Source organism: Toxotes jaculatrix, chromosome 4 (assembly GCF_017976425.1).
Source record: "Toxotes jaculatrix isolate fToxJac2 chromosome 4, fToxJac2.pri, whole genome shotgun sequence".
Classification (NCBI taxonomy): domain Eukaryota; kingdom Metazoa; phylum Chordata; class Actinopteri; family Toxotidae; genus Toxotes; species Toxotes jaculatrix.
Window position 1 is genome coordinate 17,940,716 of NC_054397.1, and position 16,058 is coordinate 17,956,773.

The 16,058-nt window shown below is 40.8% G+C and overlaps 2 protein-coding genes across 3 annotated transcripts; both read right to left on the reverse strand.

Moving 5' to 3' along the window:
- Positions 1 to 717: 717 nt before the first annotated feature.
- On the reverse strand, positions 718 to 8,800 carry vwa10.2 (von Willebrand factor A domain containing 10, tandem duplicate 2). 2 transcript variants are annotated; one of them, XM_041036877.1, is made up of 18 exons: positions 8,620 to 8,800; positions 7,665 to 8,015; positions 7,142 to 7,349; positions 6,516 to 6,601; positions 6,292 to 6,385; positions 5,821 to 5,949; positions 5,537 to 5,723; positions 5,088 to 5,257; positions 4,750 to 4,862; positions 4,372 to 4,488; positions 4,016 to 4,219; positions 3,802 to 3,937; positions 3,538 to 3,690; positions 3,306 to 3,398; positions 2,977 to 3,086; positions 2,424 to 2,588; positions 1,789 to 2,112; positions 718 to 1,619 (listed from the first exon to the last, which is right to left on the reverse strand). In XM_041036877.1, the coding sequence occupies exons 2-18, from the start codon at positions 7,863 to 7,865 to the stop codon at positions 1,188 to 1,190; spliced, it is 2,922 nt and encodes a 973-aa protein (XP_040892811.1). In that variant the 5' UTR covers positions 7,866 to 8,015; positions 8,620 to 8,800; the 3' UTR covers positions 718 to 1,187. The 2 variants fall into 2 exon arrangements, with proteins under 2 accessions (XP_040892811.1, XP_040892810.1); XM_041036876.1 differs by having other exon boundaries at positions 7,665 to 8,129.
- Positions 8,801 to 10,883: 2,083 nt separating this feature from the next.
- LOC121181090 (T-cell ecto-ADP-ribosyltransferase 1-like) lies at positions 10,884 to 14,348 on the reverse strand. The gene is made up of 5 exons (XM_041036886.1): positions 14,336 to 14,348; positions 14,031 to 14,197; positions 13,327 to 13,420; positions 12,076 to 12,208; positions 10,884 to 11,760 (listed from the first exon to the last, which is right to left on the reverse strand). The coding sequence occupies exons 2-5, from the start codon at positions 14,062 to 14,064 to the stop codon at positions 10,939 to 10,941; spliced, it is 1,083 nt and encodes a 360-aa protein (XP_040892820.1). The 5' UTR covers positions 14,065 to 14,197; positions 14,336 to 14,348; the 3' UTR covers positions 10,884 to 10,938.
- Positions 14,349 to 16,058: the final 1,710 nt, after the last annotated feature.

The following is a 16,058-nucleotide window of genomic DNA, read 5'->3' on the forward strand; positions in this document are numbered from 1 at the left end:
TGTTCAAATCTCACATTTTCCATGATGGAAGTTTTGATCTCGTCAGTCTCTATGGGTCTTCAGTCTTTGTCCGGGTGGAAGAAGTCCTCAGAAGAAGCGTCAGTTTTAAGGAAATCGTAGAGTGAAATTTGAGAAAAACCTTTCTTAACCGTCAAGGTTTTGTTTATGTTTAAATGATGATCAGATATAAATGATGCACCCGGAGACAAACTTAGCAACCATGGAATCCTCGACCTCCATTTTGTTCACATCTGTTTTTACTGGTATCTAATGTTTTAACCAGTCAGTCTGCTAAAGACCTGAGATCAAACCCACAGCTAACTATGAACAAATGTCCACATCTGACTGTGTCCTCAGTCATATTGATCTTTTTCCTTCGTTTGACCGTCTAATCGCACACCAATTAGACGAAACAACATAACCATTCCCTGGCTGAAAGTTCATCAATCATAGTTCAAAGAGTTTAACATTGTGTGTTAACTGTGTGGATGAGCTTAGATCAGACTTGATTGACATCAGATTGAGAGAAAGTACTGTGGGCTCACCAGAAAAAGGACATTCCACCTTTTTGTCACCAAAATGCTTCCTGTAATACTATCCACAGACTGATGGAATATAACAGTGTAAATGTGAATCAGAATGTAAAGTGCCCTCCTAGTGTCAATGCATGTCTTACATCAGGTTCATTTTTCTGTAAGGAAGTTGTCAGGAACGGAGTTCAGTTTATTGCCATCACCACTTATCAAAAAACAATCATGAAAGTAAAGGCACCAAAAAACATACTTGTCTTTAAATTGAATATTCTCTTAATACAACTACAACCACCCAGATACACATTAGAAGAAAATAAACTAATCAGTTGAAGCCTGGAAACTACTTGTGGAAAAATGTTAAATACTGGTAAGACACTGTTAAGATAAGTAAGAAGCTGTAGGACTTTGATCTTTCCATTGACTTTCAGTTGGGTTTAGCCTGGCATCTAACAACCGGTGGAGTAATGGGAGCTTGTCCTCACCACTCAACTGCAAAAACTGCAACAAACCTACTCACTGGGTGAGGGATATAAATAAATCGTACATTTAAAAAGTCCTGCTGGAAAAAATCAAAAGATATTAAAGACTTTCAGCAATGTTACTTGATTTATGCGTTTTTTTCTTTCTTTTTTTTTTTTTTTTTACAGTGTAATCTTACTTCCAAAGGAGAGAAACTGCAACAGTGATCCAGAGGCTGTGTGATATGCTCAAAGTGTGCCCCCCTGTGGATGTTGTGTTAACTGTAGTTGTGGTCACAGGTGCAGCCGTGGTAGATTCTCTAGCCTGTCCCACACAGGTCCCCACATTTCCGACTCCGTCCACTGCAGCCAGCTCTACATTCTGTGAACAGCAGGAGGCGCTGTAGGTAGCCACTGTAATGTTCTCGCCCCCTGCTGCTGCCACTGTGCTGGTATTGAGGGTGCCATTCCCTTGGCGGATGGTGACGCTCTCAATGCCAGTCCCATTGATGCCATCGGTGATATTGGCAATGAATACCCACTGGGAGGAAGCACACAGTGATGAAGAGGATGGACAGTTGTTTGTTGTAGTGACGACCTGGCACACAGGGCGAGTAACATCTGTCACCTGGACACACAGTGACAAAAGTGGGGCAGAGGAAGAAGAAGAAATAAGATTGGAAAAGCACATCACAATTGATTGAACAGTAATATATTTTATGTTGAAAGGTATCACACACAGAGTATTGCTTGGAACCAACACTTCACAAAACCACCTCCTCATCTTCTTCTCTTACCTTGGCAGTCACAGAAAACCTGAGGACAGCGTAGTTGATGTCACTGGCAGCTGCGTTTTCTGCCTCAATGGTAAGGGTCACGTCTGTTCCTGATGCAGCACTGCTTGGTACTGTTAAGGTTACAGTGCCGTTGGCTGTGCCTCCACTTCCTGCCGCTATGGTGACGGTGCTGGGTGAAGTTGAAGCATAGCTGCGGTCATTGTTGACTCGTACTGTCAATGTCTCAGTTGCAGAGGCGTTAACTACCCCGTTGATGGTTGTGGCAACTGTGAAAGGGATGGAGATGGTGGAGCCTGGTTCTACGATGGTGTTGTTGGTTTGGGTCTGGAAAAGCAGAGAGAGAAAAGTAAAACAGACATATAAGGTTATAAGGGATAAACATTATTTTTTGTACTTATAAAATAATTTGTTTCTAGATGTTGATATGAATTTAAAGATGAAAGAAGTACAGAGACAAGTTATGTCTGACCATATTGGTACCATTATGTAAGGAGATACAAGTGTTCATTTTGCCATTTGGCAACTGCCAAAACTAAGGCCTCATGTCGTGTAAACCCATTAAACCCTTTACTTCATTAATGTATAAGCAAAGAATTGCTTCACTGTGGAAGAAAACAGAGCAAGACTATGCTCACAGTAACAGAGATGCTGGAGGTCTTGATCCGTGTGGAGGCTTGTCTCTGGAAGCTGCTCGGTGTTGACCTGGAGGTGGAGCTACTGTCCTCTCCTTTCAGACGAACCACAAAGTCTCCTGCTGGGACCCCACTGAATGTCACCAGAAAGTTACCACTTCCCATTGACTGTGGAGGACAGAAAGAGAAAGACTGTTGTTTGTGTTGTTACAGAGTAGACTTTAACATGAGGAATGAATGTTTCTCTGTCACAGCCCGGCTTCGTAAGCTAAGATGATGGAACATATATTTTTCTCAGTAACTTCTCCATTGTGTCATTTAATGCCACAAATAATCTTAACTGCCTTTCATACATAGTCTTAAAGTCAGTGAGAAATATTAAATGACAACATTTGAGATTCAATATTGTCAGAAAGCATAGTGATATCATCTACAACCACTGGCTTCCCCTTTTTGGTGGCTGTTGTTTGTGGAGTTGGTAAAGAGATATGTAAAGTATACACTTTAACTACTGGGCATGGGCCTTTAAGTTTATCAAATGTAACATCTGACGTGCCTGTAGTGACCCGTTGACCTCCGCTGGCCCTGAGCTGTCCAACAGAGTGACCTCTGTGACATTTACTGTGTCACTTCCTGTCACAGATATCAAGAGGCTGGCATTACCACCTGCAAGTTGTGACAAGAGAGAGGTAAACCAGATGAGTATCATTGTGACAGGTCATTAGACATGAACATTATACACACAGATAAAGAAGAATGAGAGGCTCTGAAACAGACAGAACAGAGTTTGGCAGATTATGATTCTTTGAAAGATGAAAACAAGGAAACAAAACTAAATACAAACTGTAAATATGAAGATGACAGTTATTCTAAAAGTGGTCTGACCTGAAAGAGGGCGTCCCTCCTTTAGACTGAAGTCCCCGTGGGCTCCTTCATGCGCTTCCACAAGGTTATAAATGAAGTTCACTGAGCTCTGACCTGAAGTACACACACACACATTAAACAGATTTAGAACTACAAAAAATACAACAGACAAAGACCCCTGAAATAAAGTCGTTTCTTAAATTCTAACTGTCACTGGCTCCTTGAACTCCTTATTGGATATCATATTACTGACCTGTGACCTTAACAGAGTAGGGGCTATTAGAGTTGACACTGATTTGCCATAATCCTGTTTGATTGTCAGTGTTGAGGTTTAAACGACGTAGGTTTCCTGCTGTGGTCAAAGATGCCAGAAGACCATTGGACTGACTGGAACTCTGAGATACACCTGGAGGAGACAAGTTTTGAACAAGACATGTTCAAAACACTAACAGCACACACACAAAAAAATCTAAAGGCCTTTTTGATAATTAATGGAACAATAAAAACTTGTAAAAACCTGTAGAGCTGGTGAAGCTGAAGGTGAGAGCTGGGGCTCCTGTGATATATGCAGTCATGTTCCTTAATGAACCATCAACAGTAAAAGTAAAATTATCAGGCCTTCCAGGATTCCTCACTACCTGAAAAACAGTCACCTGAAAGAGGAAGGAACAGAAACTTACAAAATTTCTACTTTCTTGAGTTGGGTACAGTTTTCTTGTTCAGTGTCTTACCACAGCGCTGGCTGATGAGTCCTCTATAACACTTGTAGCCAGAGAGAGATCTGACTTGGAGACCTGAATGGCCTGACCTCCAGAAGCCTGGGCTAGGTCATGGTACAGCTGGGCCTCTGATTGGGTTATTGTACGTGGACTCAAACCCTGAACGCTTCTGCGGCGCCGTCGACTGGCAAGGACATCTGTCAACATGAAAGTAACCTGAAAGTATAGAGATAGAAAAAAAAAAATACTTGTAAACCTTGTATTAGAACTACATAAATAACACGTGAGCCCACAGTTTACATAGTACTTTTTACTTTTTTTATTGAATGAATTGACATTCAAAGAACAAGTGTGAAAAAAGCCCCTACCACAGACTTGGTGCTCTCTATAAGGGCAGTGATGGTGCTTTTCAGATGGGCATCTTTAGCTGGAGCATCAGTGAACACAAAGATCTCAGAGGAGGGTGGAGCCGCAGTCAGAGCAAGCTGTCAGTCATATACAATACAGGAAAAACTGTTAATCATTAGGGACAATTAACTTTGATTTGATTTCTTGATTTAGATTAGGTTAATTATGTATCGTTGCCTTAAGTAATGAGTATGGTCAGGCAATAACTAAATTTTATTGTTTGGTGATTGATTGATTATGATGATATTGTGTTGTTGCTTTTCAAAACAAACCAATGATTCCAAGATAATTGGAATTACTGCATAACAGTAGACAAATGTTCATCATATTGTCAACACCTGCAGTCCAGACAAGCACAACTCTGGGATGTCTCCTCCTCCACTTGCAGTCAACTTGTTGATGCTGTCTTTGAAAACATCTGCATTGGTTGTCATAATCAAAGGTCCAAAACCTGGATGTAGAATAGATATTTGATCCCAGTCACTCATTTAATTAAACATTTCACTGTGGCTACAATGGTGTAAGAACCACTAATCACTTAGAACACAGACTGGAAGGAAGACCTGGCATTAGAGGCACAACCTTCAGTAAATGTGTCAGTATATTATACTCAAATAATAACAAGCTCTTCACTTCTCTGTAATGAACTGCAAATACCATCGTGTGAGTTACCCACCTGGGTCATTGAAAGGCACCAAAATGTACGCAGAGGGCTCCTGCTGCGTTCCCCTCTTCCTGTCAATGATGTCGAAGGAAACTCTCTTTGCTTCAGCGATGTCATCACTCATACTGCCTGTGGTGTCAATGACAAAACACAGCACCGAGGACTGGGAGAGGCCCATCAGTCTGCAGGAACAAGACAAAAAAAACCCTGATTAACTCTTCATGTTGTTCATAAGTTTTTATTGTGTGAGTAATCCTAATGATCATGGATAATATATGTTTTACTATTGTTTCAACACCACACTAGTGATTTTATTTCATTGTGAAGCCAGAGCTACAGAGACATGCTCTTTGTCTTTTTCATTTATTGATACAGCTCCATCCATCTTAGATCCATCCTATTATTGATCATATTTTTATTCCTTAGGGTCATAAAATGGCTCAGACAAAGGTAGCCCATACCGCAGGAAGTTCTTGTCTCCCACAGCCACTCTGATGTCTTCCAGTAGCTCCATAGTGGCATTCACAGCCAAATCAGCTGCTTTGTGGTGAAGTGAGCCATGACTAGACCCAACGTTATCCTTATTGATGCCCCCCACTGGGTCTTGTTTGCTTGTCCGGTCAAAGAAACCACCGTGGCTGCATTTACCTTAGAGCAGAAAGAATATTATTGTTGCCTTGATGTGTTGTGTCACAAAATGCATACAGTGGAATGTGTATAAATGTAGATGATTCCTCAAAGTTACCTGCAGGTTTTGCTGAGGAGAAGATGTTGAAGTAGCCTGAAGTGAGAAGCCCCTGCTGCATCAGGTCAGGCAGAAGGTTGTTAGCACAGCTCCCTCCTGTACAGTTTCTACAGGTTGGAGTACTTGGGCCTGCAGAAAATGTAGTGAATAAAACAGAAATAAACATTATGCACAGACATAATAGCATCAGCAAATCAGCAAATATAGTACATCTATAGAATATCTTTTAATCAGTGCTAGGTCATGTTTAAAATGTTGAAATTCCTCTTGAATGGGCAGCGCAATGAGCGTACTAAACTGATAGCTTGTGTACTGAATGGGATATGCTAAAAAAAAAGTTGAGTAGTAATGTCACCAGTTTAAATGTGTGGGTTTGTGTGTGTGTTTGCGAGTCATAGCAGGGTGCGTTTGTTATCTGACAGGTGAAAGATAAGGAGACAATGGGCCTTGAGTTATCTCTGAGTATCTTACCTGCCAGGTTCTCAAGAGGTTGGTCTGGTCTGATCAGAGTGGTGTAAGGAGAGTTGTTCCCAAGCTCCACCCAGTTACTGTGGCTGTAGAAATCCTTAATACAGTATATGGATTATAAAATATTATTTACCCCACCATTGCTTACTGTTTTAATTATTCCTGCCTCAAAAAAAAATAACAACGTCAACCCAAAAATTTGGTAACAAAATAATCCTCAAGTTCACCTGTAGGGTGTGACAGACTCTTCCAAGAGTCCATCTCCCTGCGACAAAGTTCTCCAGCTTCACACTGGCCTTCACAGCAGACACACCTCAACAGCAGGATAGCACAGAGAGTTAGGTTCAAACTGAGGCTGCACTAGGCAAGATGTGAAAAAACACTTCTGCCTGATTCTCAAATGACAATGTATAGCTGATTTGAAAATGAATACCTCATTATGTCTTATTGGAATACATCAGATTCTGGCCAAATTCATTCTGTTATCTGGTATTTTTACCAGTGGGAAATCTCCTCTTTCTTCTTGTATCAGTGGAAAGGATTAATAAAAAATGAAAGAGTAAAATGGAAGCTGTCTCCTGAATGGCAGTGAGGAATTGATTGACCCATCGAAATCCAGTCTGACTTTCAACATCTTCAGTTCACCTGACACTAAGCAGAAGACACGAATCACCATAGATGATTTCAATATGTTTAAACTGTTCTTCTTTTTGCCATTTGCCTTATCCATAGACTGTATACGACAGGCCTTATCACTGTTTGTGTCTTGTGGTGGATATAATAAGTTCACTTTAACTTTCATCACAGAATTTCTTTCGAACATATTTTTAGGAAAGCAATGTTTGATGTGTACCTGCTGTGATGATATCCCGTCCTCCCTGGAAGGTCTCATCATCAAAATGGTGCTTCTCACTCAGGGCATAGACAACGTCCACTATTGCATTACTGAAGTACATTTTGGCAATGGAGGTTTGGAACATGACCGTGGAGAGGAGAGATGTGGAAGTACCTGTAACAGAACAGGCTCTTTGCACCTTGCCAGCTGACACGCTGTCATCAATCTAGAGACAAAGGACAAATAATGAACTGTGTGGCACAACACAAACACCACACTCTGCCTCAAGGAGGAAAACTCCTCAGAACTTTAGGTCAAAAGTTATTGTGATAACTTAATGTCAGTTGTTTTCCAGCCTTGATTAATGAATTTCTTTACATTTTTAAACATTTTTTCCAAGAAGTTGACCCTAGCTAATAAAGCGGCAACACTGACCCCATGTCACAGAATAGAAATAATTACAAAACATAATGTATAATCTAGTTATGTGAGTACACTGCAGTGCTTCCAGTCTCTCTTTTAGTGTGGCTTTCCAACTCACAATCAGGCTGAAGGGCCGTCCCTCAGAGAGAGCGATGTCTCGGCAGACCTCCGCCGTCTTTCTGAGGGCTGCCATGCGGGTGATGTCACGGTGAGTAGTGGAAGTCCCATCAAATGAGAAGAGTGGTTGGAAGCAGTGAATGATGCCTGGCAGTGAGAGGACCACTGCCATCAGAGGGATAACTGTCTGTCTTGCAGTCATGGTGGAGGAAGAGCAGAAGGATGAGGAGGGGAGACTGTCTCTGAACCTGTCTCTACTGTTCAGTTCTTTCCTTTACCTCGTGTCACCTTTTTGGTTTTGGTGATTTATCTCCCCTGGTGCCTCCTTGGTATTTATCTCCTTGGTATTTATCTGTGTAACAATAACACAATGTGTTGCCTCAAACAGAAAACAGTGGGGTCAAGCATATAGAGGTTAAGGCAGTGAACCAGGTGTAACGAGGCAACAAGTGGCAAATGAAAACACCTGAGGTAGAAAGGGAAAGATAAAATCAGCACAGAAAGAAGGGTGGGGGGAAATGAAGATAAATTTTAAAAAGAAATAATGACATATACAAATAGTAAAGAACAGTGCTACAGGATATCTTTATATTTTTGAAAATACTCACTGTAATATAATATTCACTGTAGGATATAAAAATGCTACTACCCCTCATTGTTGGAATAAACAGTGAACTATCGATTAGTCAAAACTTTCAATATAAACACCAAGAAAATAAATTTAGCTGCATCTCATGTAGTCAGACACCTGCAATATTTTCAAATAAATATTTAATTTGAAAGACTGTAACCTCTTATTTCATATAGAAAATATATATATATATTAAAAAAACATATGGTGGCACAAGATTTAAAATAATAATAATTGTTATTATAAATGGTACAATATGTGTAAGATTACTAGTGACACAGTTAATAACACACAGAAGATGCAGATTAATTTGACACACTCTTACCTTTGTGTGCTCATTAGCGCTCCAGCCTTAATCAGATGTTGATGCTTCAATTTTTGTCAGAATTCCATGTCTATAGTAAGTGGATTAAATTGTGTGTAGATCTAAGTGTTTCCTGCATGCATCTCAACACTTAAAGAATGTGTGTGTATGAATGTGTGTGCTGAGAGACAGTGAGTGTGTGCCCTCACTCCCTCCTGTTATAGTTAACGTGCGTCTTGCATGGGTGAGCTGTTGAATAGAATTCCACAGAAGAACTCCCACACACCCTTCATCTGTTTTTTTTTTTCAACCCAGTGTAAAAGTAGAAGTACACCCACGTACTGTGTGCTTATGTTGCATTGTCCTGGCAGATCTGATATCAAAACTGTCAAAATGCTGATGATGCATCTGAGTAGGTGAGCGTATTTGTCAAGTTCTCTTTTAACTGTAATGGAATATTTCAACAGAGCCCTGTCATGAGTATCACGCCTCACAGTGAACCAAGATCCACGAATGATGAGGCAACAACGACAACATTAGGTTTGAAGAATCAATGGAAAATTTTGGTCATAGGGTCATAACCCTAACACAAATCTGTAGTTTTGCTCCTAAGACAGTCAAAGCAGGATTTCGCAATGCTAGTTTCACAAGAAGCTGTAAACTTGTTTGATATGACTTACACTGTAATGTATTAGCCTTTTGGAGACTCCACCTTATGCACAGTGTGACTTTATTACAAATTAACCTATTGACGTATGCTTAGTCACATTTTAATTATATCGCATTACACACACATGCATGTTTGCTCCTCTGTGTTTAAAGCCATTGTGTAAATATGTTTTGTGATTGCTCAATCTTTCAAACTACTAGTATAAGTATACATTTGGTATAAGTTTTGATTTGTAGAAAAATAAGACCATCCGAATGAAAATTAGAGCATATACAATATATAACAACATAAATCTGCACTAAACACAGTAATATTCTGCCTAATGATGGTACTGAAATTTTCACTGCCTTGTCTGTCAGACTGGGATTTAAACTAATCTCAAATAAACGATAAGGCCCAGCAAAATTCTTACATGTCATTGGCTGCTCTGCTTACCTGTAAAACAGTAACAATAGCACAGTAAACAGGTGGATTGTGGGTAACAATCTTGTCTGTGAGGTGCCACCTCCAAAATCCTGCTCAGCAGCATATTTTGTCTAACTTTTGTTTGATATATTGAGCATGTCTGAGTCATTGTGCACAAACTAAAACAACACAGTCAGAAAGATAAACCTTCCACTGTTTATGGGGTGATGAAGTGGCTGACATACTTTCACCTTTTTGCTCTTGGCTGTTGACACTTTAAAGGAGAATTTTTCAACAGTGTCAAACTACACCAACAAGTGATTGTGAAATTTCGGAGAAGAATGTGTGTGTATGCTTTACTTGCAGTAACATTCCTCAGTTATCAATACCCAGTAAAAGTTGGGTAAGCATTCCTATGGAAGCCCAGTTTTCATGTTAAATGATGTTTTGACCTATCACTAGGCCCTGCAGCAGGTATCCAGCTGTGTCGCCATAAATCTATTGGGCCCTCTAATAGTCATTCTCTTTCCCTGACCTATTATGAAGCTACCTTTAAATCCTTCACCCACCCAAGGGCAGATACTAGGTGGCTTGTCCTGGCCTTATATCTACATTTTATCTGCTTAGACTACAGTACCATGGCTGGCCCAACTGTATTTATCTGCATGCCACAGTCTGCTCAGTCGCTCAGTAGCTTATTCGTCCAACTACCATATCAGCACATGTTTTGTTGAGCACTGATACTAATATTATTTAAGTATATCAACTACGTTGGGGCTTTTCTGTGTGGCGTTTGCATTGTCCTCCCTGTGCTTGTTTGGGATCCCTCCGGGTACTCTGGCTTTCTCCCACAGTCCAATGACATGCAGATTAAGTTAACTGCCAACTTAGTTATATTCACACCTATTCCATAGCGTGAATGGTTGTTGTCAGGTATGTGTCTGATACTCCTCTTTGTGTTGTGTTTTTAAGATCCACACCCAACATTGCTGCTACGCAAGTTGCAATAGGCTTGACACTTTCTGCACTGTTTTAAAGTGTTGAAATCCATTATGGGACACTTTATTAAATTTTAATTTGAATAAATAATAATGTATGAAATTTACAACAGCATTTATAAATATCATGAAATTTTCCTGAATGTAACCTTGTTTTTCTCTTTTCCTATGCATAAACTTTTAAAACACAGAAATGTCAGCTCACTTCAGGCTGCAATATGGCTGCTGCTTACAGGAGCATCTTTATTTAGAAATAAACCCTGCCCATTAAATGACAACTCTGGCAGGACAGTAAGTGCTGTTGTGCAAAGATGAAGCACAGTGAATGGAAGTTTTCTCTTGGTATTCTAACACCTTCACAATGACAAAGGGTATCAGAAGACATACAGTAATAATACAAATGATCGTAAAAATTAGCCAGAATCCCTCCACTGGTAATGAAGATATTGAATGCAACTTATTGCTTTCTCTGTCATAAACACAGTTCAGGTTGCTCTTCAGTCTGTAGACGACCTTACATCTCTGGGTATCTGTTTGGATATCAGTGACTTTGAAAACCTCGTAGGGAGGAATCAGCACCTGGTGGCTGTTGTTAAAGGCTGAGTAATGTGTTATGTCAGCACCAAAACACGTGTATACCTCAAAACATGAAGTATTCCCTGTAAAATCCCACTCATCAGAACCTAGTATGAAGGTGTTGAACCTAATATGTTTGTTAGACATGCTGAGATTTAAAAGTGTCTCGGTTCTGTAACTTGTACTAAGACATGTCACCTGACTGTGCTTTAGAACCTGAATGGCTTCACTCAGGGAATAATAAAGGGGGCAGGACTCAAATGCCTCCTTTAATTGTTTACGGGTTCTTGCTAGGTCTTGATTGACAGGCTGCAACACAATATCTGTGTACATGTATATGGCGATCGAATAATGTTTCTCCATGTACTTGTGTGCAGGCTCTCTAGCATTTTGCTCTGCATCCCTCCAGGCTTGACTGAAGTTTGAAGTGAAATCCCATCTCTGCATTAAAGCTTTATCAGTCACAACTGTAGCTTTGGATGTGCAGTCATCATGCACGGTGTCACTCTGATCCTGAAATGAAGAGAGAAAGACTGTTCAATATTTATCCTGTAGATGGCGATCTACGATCAATGAACTGTGTTAAGCTGGGACCTCTTTTTCATTGTCCACATCTGTTTTCATGTGAAAAATAATTATGCATATTGGCTTTTGGAATTGCTTTAATAATGCATACTCAAAAATATGAAATATTTTTTAATCACAATCTTTATCAGAATAACTAGTGAGTCCTCAAGAATTTGATTTCAATAAAGAAAAGCCAACTAATTTCATTGATAGTGTTCTCTCTCAAATATACAGTGTTAGATAATGCAAAGTATTAAATACCTCTCCAACAATGAGTGTCAGATATGTGACAGCAAAAATCAGCAGTCCCACCAAAAGAACAACGGAAGCAATGGCACAGCCGTATACAGTTTTTCTTTGACGTGCTTTCCTCTTCCAGAGCGGCATAGTGCATCTAGAACAGAGGAAATCTATTATTTAACTCAGATCAGGGTAAATTTGGTTCCACATGAGATGTTTTTCATACTGTCTTTGCTGGAATCAAAGGGGGAACCACTACAGTGTCTGGATGAGGACAGTAATATATCCATTGTGTGAGGTTGCACAGGTTGGATGCCACAGTTGTGTGATGGCAAAGACGCCCTGTAAGCCAATGTGTAAATTTAAAATGTAAACTTTGTTTGTTTAAAGTTTGTATACCTTCATTGTCTATTAATTCATTTACAATCAGCTGCACTCCTTGTATACACCGCGTTTTGTCACTAGGAGGATCACAAAGGAGAAATACATCAAGGAAAGAAAATGAATGAAGCACCCCAGGATGATGGATGATTGACCCTCCTGATAGCAAATGGGTCACACACACACATGAACACACACCTCTGATAGTAAATGAGTCACACCTGCTCAGGTAGATACAAAGTTCAACAGACACTTGCTCACAAATATAAATCAACTGGATGTATAATACACATAACACACTTTATCATTAATTCAACCCAAACCCAATTTTCTTGAAATGTTTGCGGTTCTCCTTGTAAAAATCATTTTAGCATATCAGGCTCCACTGTAAATCCAGTTGATCTAAATCCAAATAAAGAAGTGGCACTGAACTATTTGGTGTCTGGTCGCTTGAAAGAAAGAGGAAAGATACACTTTTGTGTAACTTACCACATCCTGAGCAGCACTAATGCGAAGTGTTGTCTGTCTGGGTGAATAAGCTTCACAATTGCAAGATCTTTTTTAGAGTACATAAAAAAATGTCTTCTGTTTCAGTCTATGTTTTTTTGTGTTCAATGACACGCCTTTGTTTGTTTTTACCTGAGCAAGTCACCAAACAGGATTTACAAGTGTTGCCTCCCTGCGGCAATGTAAACAGTGATAGGACAGAGCCAGTATGAAGCAAGGGTTTCATTTATAGTGTGATAAATGGCAGTTTAAGTGAAAAAAAAAGTTTCTTTTATTAAGTGGTTTGTTTGTTTTTTTTAAACTTCACATGCAAGATAAGATCCGTATTAGCTCTGCCATCTTTGAGCAAAGGTGAAGAAGAATGTCTGGGCTGTGTGGTTGTACCTGTTAATCCTGTGAGCTGGGACTTTCTTGCTGGCACTGCATCCACAGCCTACACATTTTTCCTCAAAGGAAGAGTATGCTGCTGTTGAAAGCACTTTGCAGAGGAAAGGTAAGCCAAAACAATCAGATTTTATACTGTATATTGTTAGCGAAGACTATGACGACATTTACAGAAGCATCAGACAACAAGGAAATAATTTAGCTTATACCTTTCAGTCACCAGTACTTTTCCTTGCAGATTGAAACATACATACTAAGTCAATGTGCATGCAAAGATAATAATAATAATATGATGGATAACCATGCTGTCATTTTTTGTTCATTGAGTGATTTTTGTTTTCTGTTTAGAAATGAAGTTTAGCAAAAGACCAGTGCGTGAGCTGAAATCACTGAGAAACTGGGCAACTCTCTGTGTGTTGTTGGCAGTGGTGCTCCTGTTGTATCATGACCCATTTCTAATACTCTGGTGGCCTCAGAGACCTGCTGAGGTGGGAGGACAGTTCTTTCTTTTTCAGTGCACCAAAAACATGCAGTTTATTTGTTATTTGTGTTGGGGACACAGAAAAATGATTAAATCAGTCATCACAATGAGAATTTTTCTCAGCCAATTTACACTGAATATTACAAACCTTCTGTAACTGCTGATTCTACTCATATAGTTGTTTCTTTTCCACAACTGCAGAAGACTAAGACAGAAGTTTTACCTCTGGACATGGCAACGGATTCCATTGATGACATGTATGATGGTTGCCGAGCTGAAGTAGCCTCTACGGTCGACCTGTTTGGTGTGTTTGAGTGGCACTTCAACAGAAACTTCAGTTTTGCCTGGGCTTCAGCTGAAAGAGGTGCAAAGAAACCTGTGCACAAGGGCCTGAAAGAAGAGCATGCCATTGTCATGTACATGTACACAAAAGTGAAACATATCCAACAGGATTTCAACAAAGCAGTGAAAACAGGGAAACACAAGTACAGCACAGACGGATTTAAGTTCCACTATTTCTACTTTTACCTGACTGATGCCATCCAAGTTCTGCATCACAATCAGACGTCATGCAGAACCACCTTTCATGGGACATGGAAACAATTTAACCATCATGTCATCAACACAAACATGCGCTTTGGTGCCTTTACTTTGGCAGCTTCAACTAAGCAGTCATTTGTTGTTAATAACAGCATGTCTTGCTTTGAGATCTATACTGTCATACCTTGTGAAATTATGTTAAGTTATGCCTTTGTCTCGTGTTTATGTTGTCTCGTGGTTTCCTGTTTTATTTTGAAATCATTGTCCTTATGTTCTTTATCCCACTTTACTTCCTGCCTTTGTCTGGTTTCCCGCCTTTGTGATTGTCTTCCCCGCCCTAATTGTTTCCACCTGTTTCCCCTTACCTGTTGTGTATATATAGTCTGCGTCTCCCCCTGTTCCGTGCCAGTTCGTCTTGTCTTCAAGTCAAATGAACCAGCGTCTGCATCTAGCTCTTGTATCCCACGTCAAGTTTGGTAATTCTTTTGTACTTTGTTTGTTCTTGTTCTGATCAGTGCTATTGCCTTTAGTTTTCATTATTCCTCTGAAAGAGTGATTTTTTGTTTCCTCGTCCGAGTGATTTTTTGTTTGTTTAGATCCTTTGCCTTTTTGAGCCTTTTTCCCCAGTTGGGTGATTCTTGTTTTGTGACTTTGTTGATTAAAGACTTTTGCTACTCAGCATTACGTTTTGGAGTTGTGCATTTGGGTTCTGTCTAAGTTCAGTCGTGACAGAACGAACTGGCCAGCATGAACCCAGCCAACTCTGATCAGTTAGCGGCGGCCATTCGCTCCCAGGGAGCTCGTCTTAATCAGCAGGAGGACCACATGTCTTCTCTAGAGCAGGGCATGAAAACCATCACGGCCGGTCAGGAGGAGTTTAAGGCAGCCCTGACCTCTCAGATGAACCAGCTCTCCGACCAGGTTCAACATGCCTTCTCCATGCTACTCCGCGGAGCTTCCTCCACGAACGCGGAAGTGGATCCCTTGCCCGCCGCCGCTCCAGTACCACCGGCTTCGGAGATACCGGCTCTGGCTCCACGACTTGCCCCGCCAGAAAAGTTTTCCGGTGAGTCTGGAGATTGTCGATCATTTATTGTGGATTGCGAACTGCATTTCGAACTCTTGCCCTCAGCATATCCAACTGAACGAGCCAAGGTGGGGTTCATGATCTCTCACCTCACCGGGAGGGCTAAGGCGTGGGCTACTGTTGAGTGGTCTCGCAACTCGCTGGTCTGCCAGTCCCGGGGAGCCTTTGTGGAGGCCCTCAGGAGGACATTTAATCCCAGCTCGTTGGACAGAGATAAGGCAAGAGAGCTGTGTCACATTAAGCAAGGTATGGACTCTGTCAGTGACTATGCCATTCGGTTCCGTACTCTTGCCTCAGACAGTGGCTGGAATGCCTCAGCATTGTTTGACACTTTCCTCAAGGGGCTATCTGGCCACATCCAAGATCTTTTAATTCCCCTTGACCTGCCTGACGATCTTGACTCCCTAATCTCCCTAGCTATTAGAACCGATCATCGGCTGCAGGAGCGCAAAAAAAGCTCCAAAATGGCACCTACCCTCCGCCATTCACACCAGACTGTCACTCCCAGATTCGGCTGGCGGAGACCCAACCAATCTACGCCTACAGGTCAGTGTGAGCAGCCCTCCTCCGAGAAGGAGGAGGAACCCATGCAGCTGGGCAGGGCCAAGCTGTCACCAGAGGAGC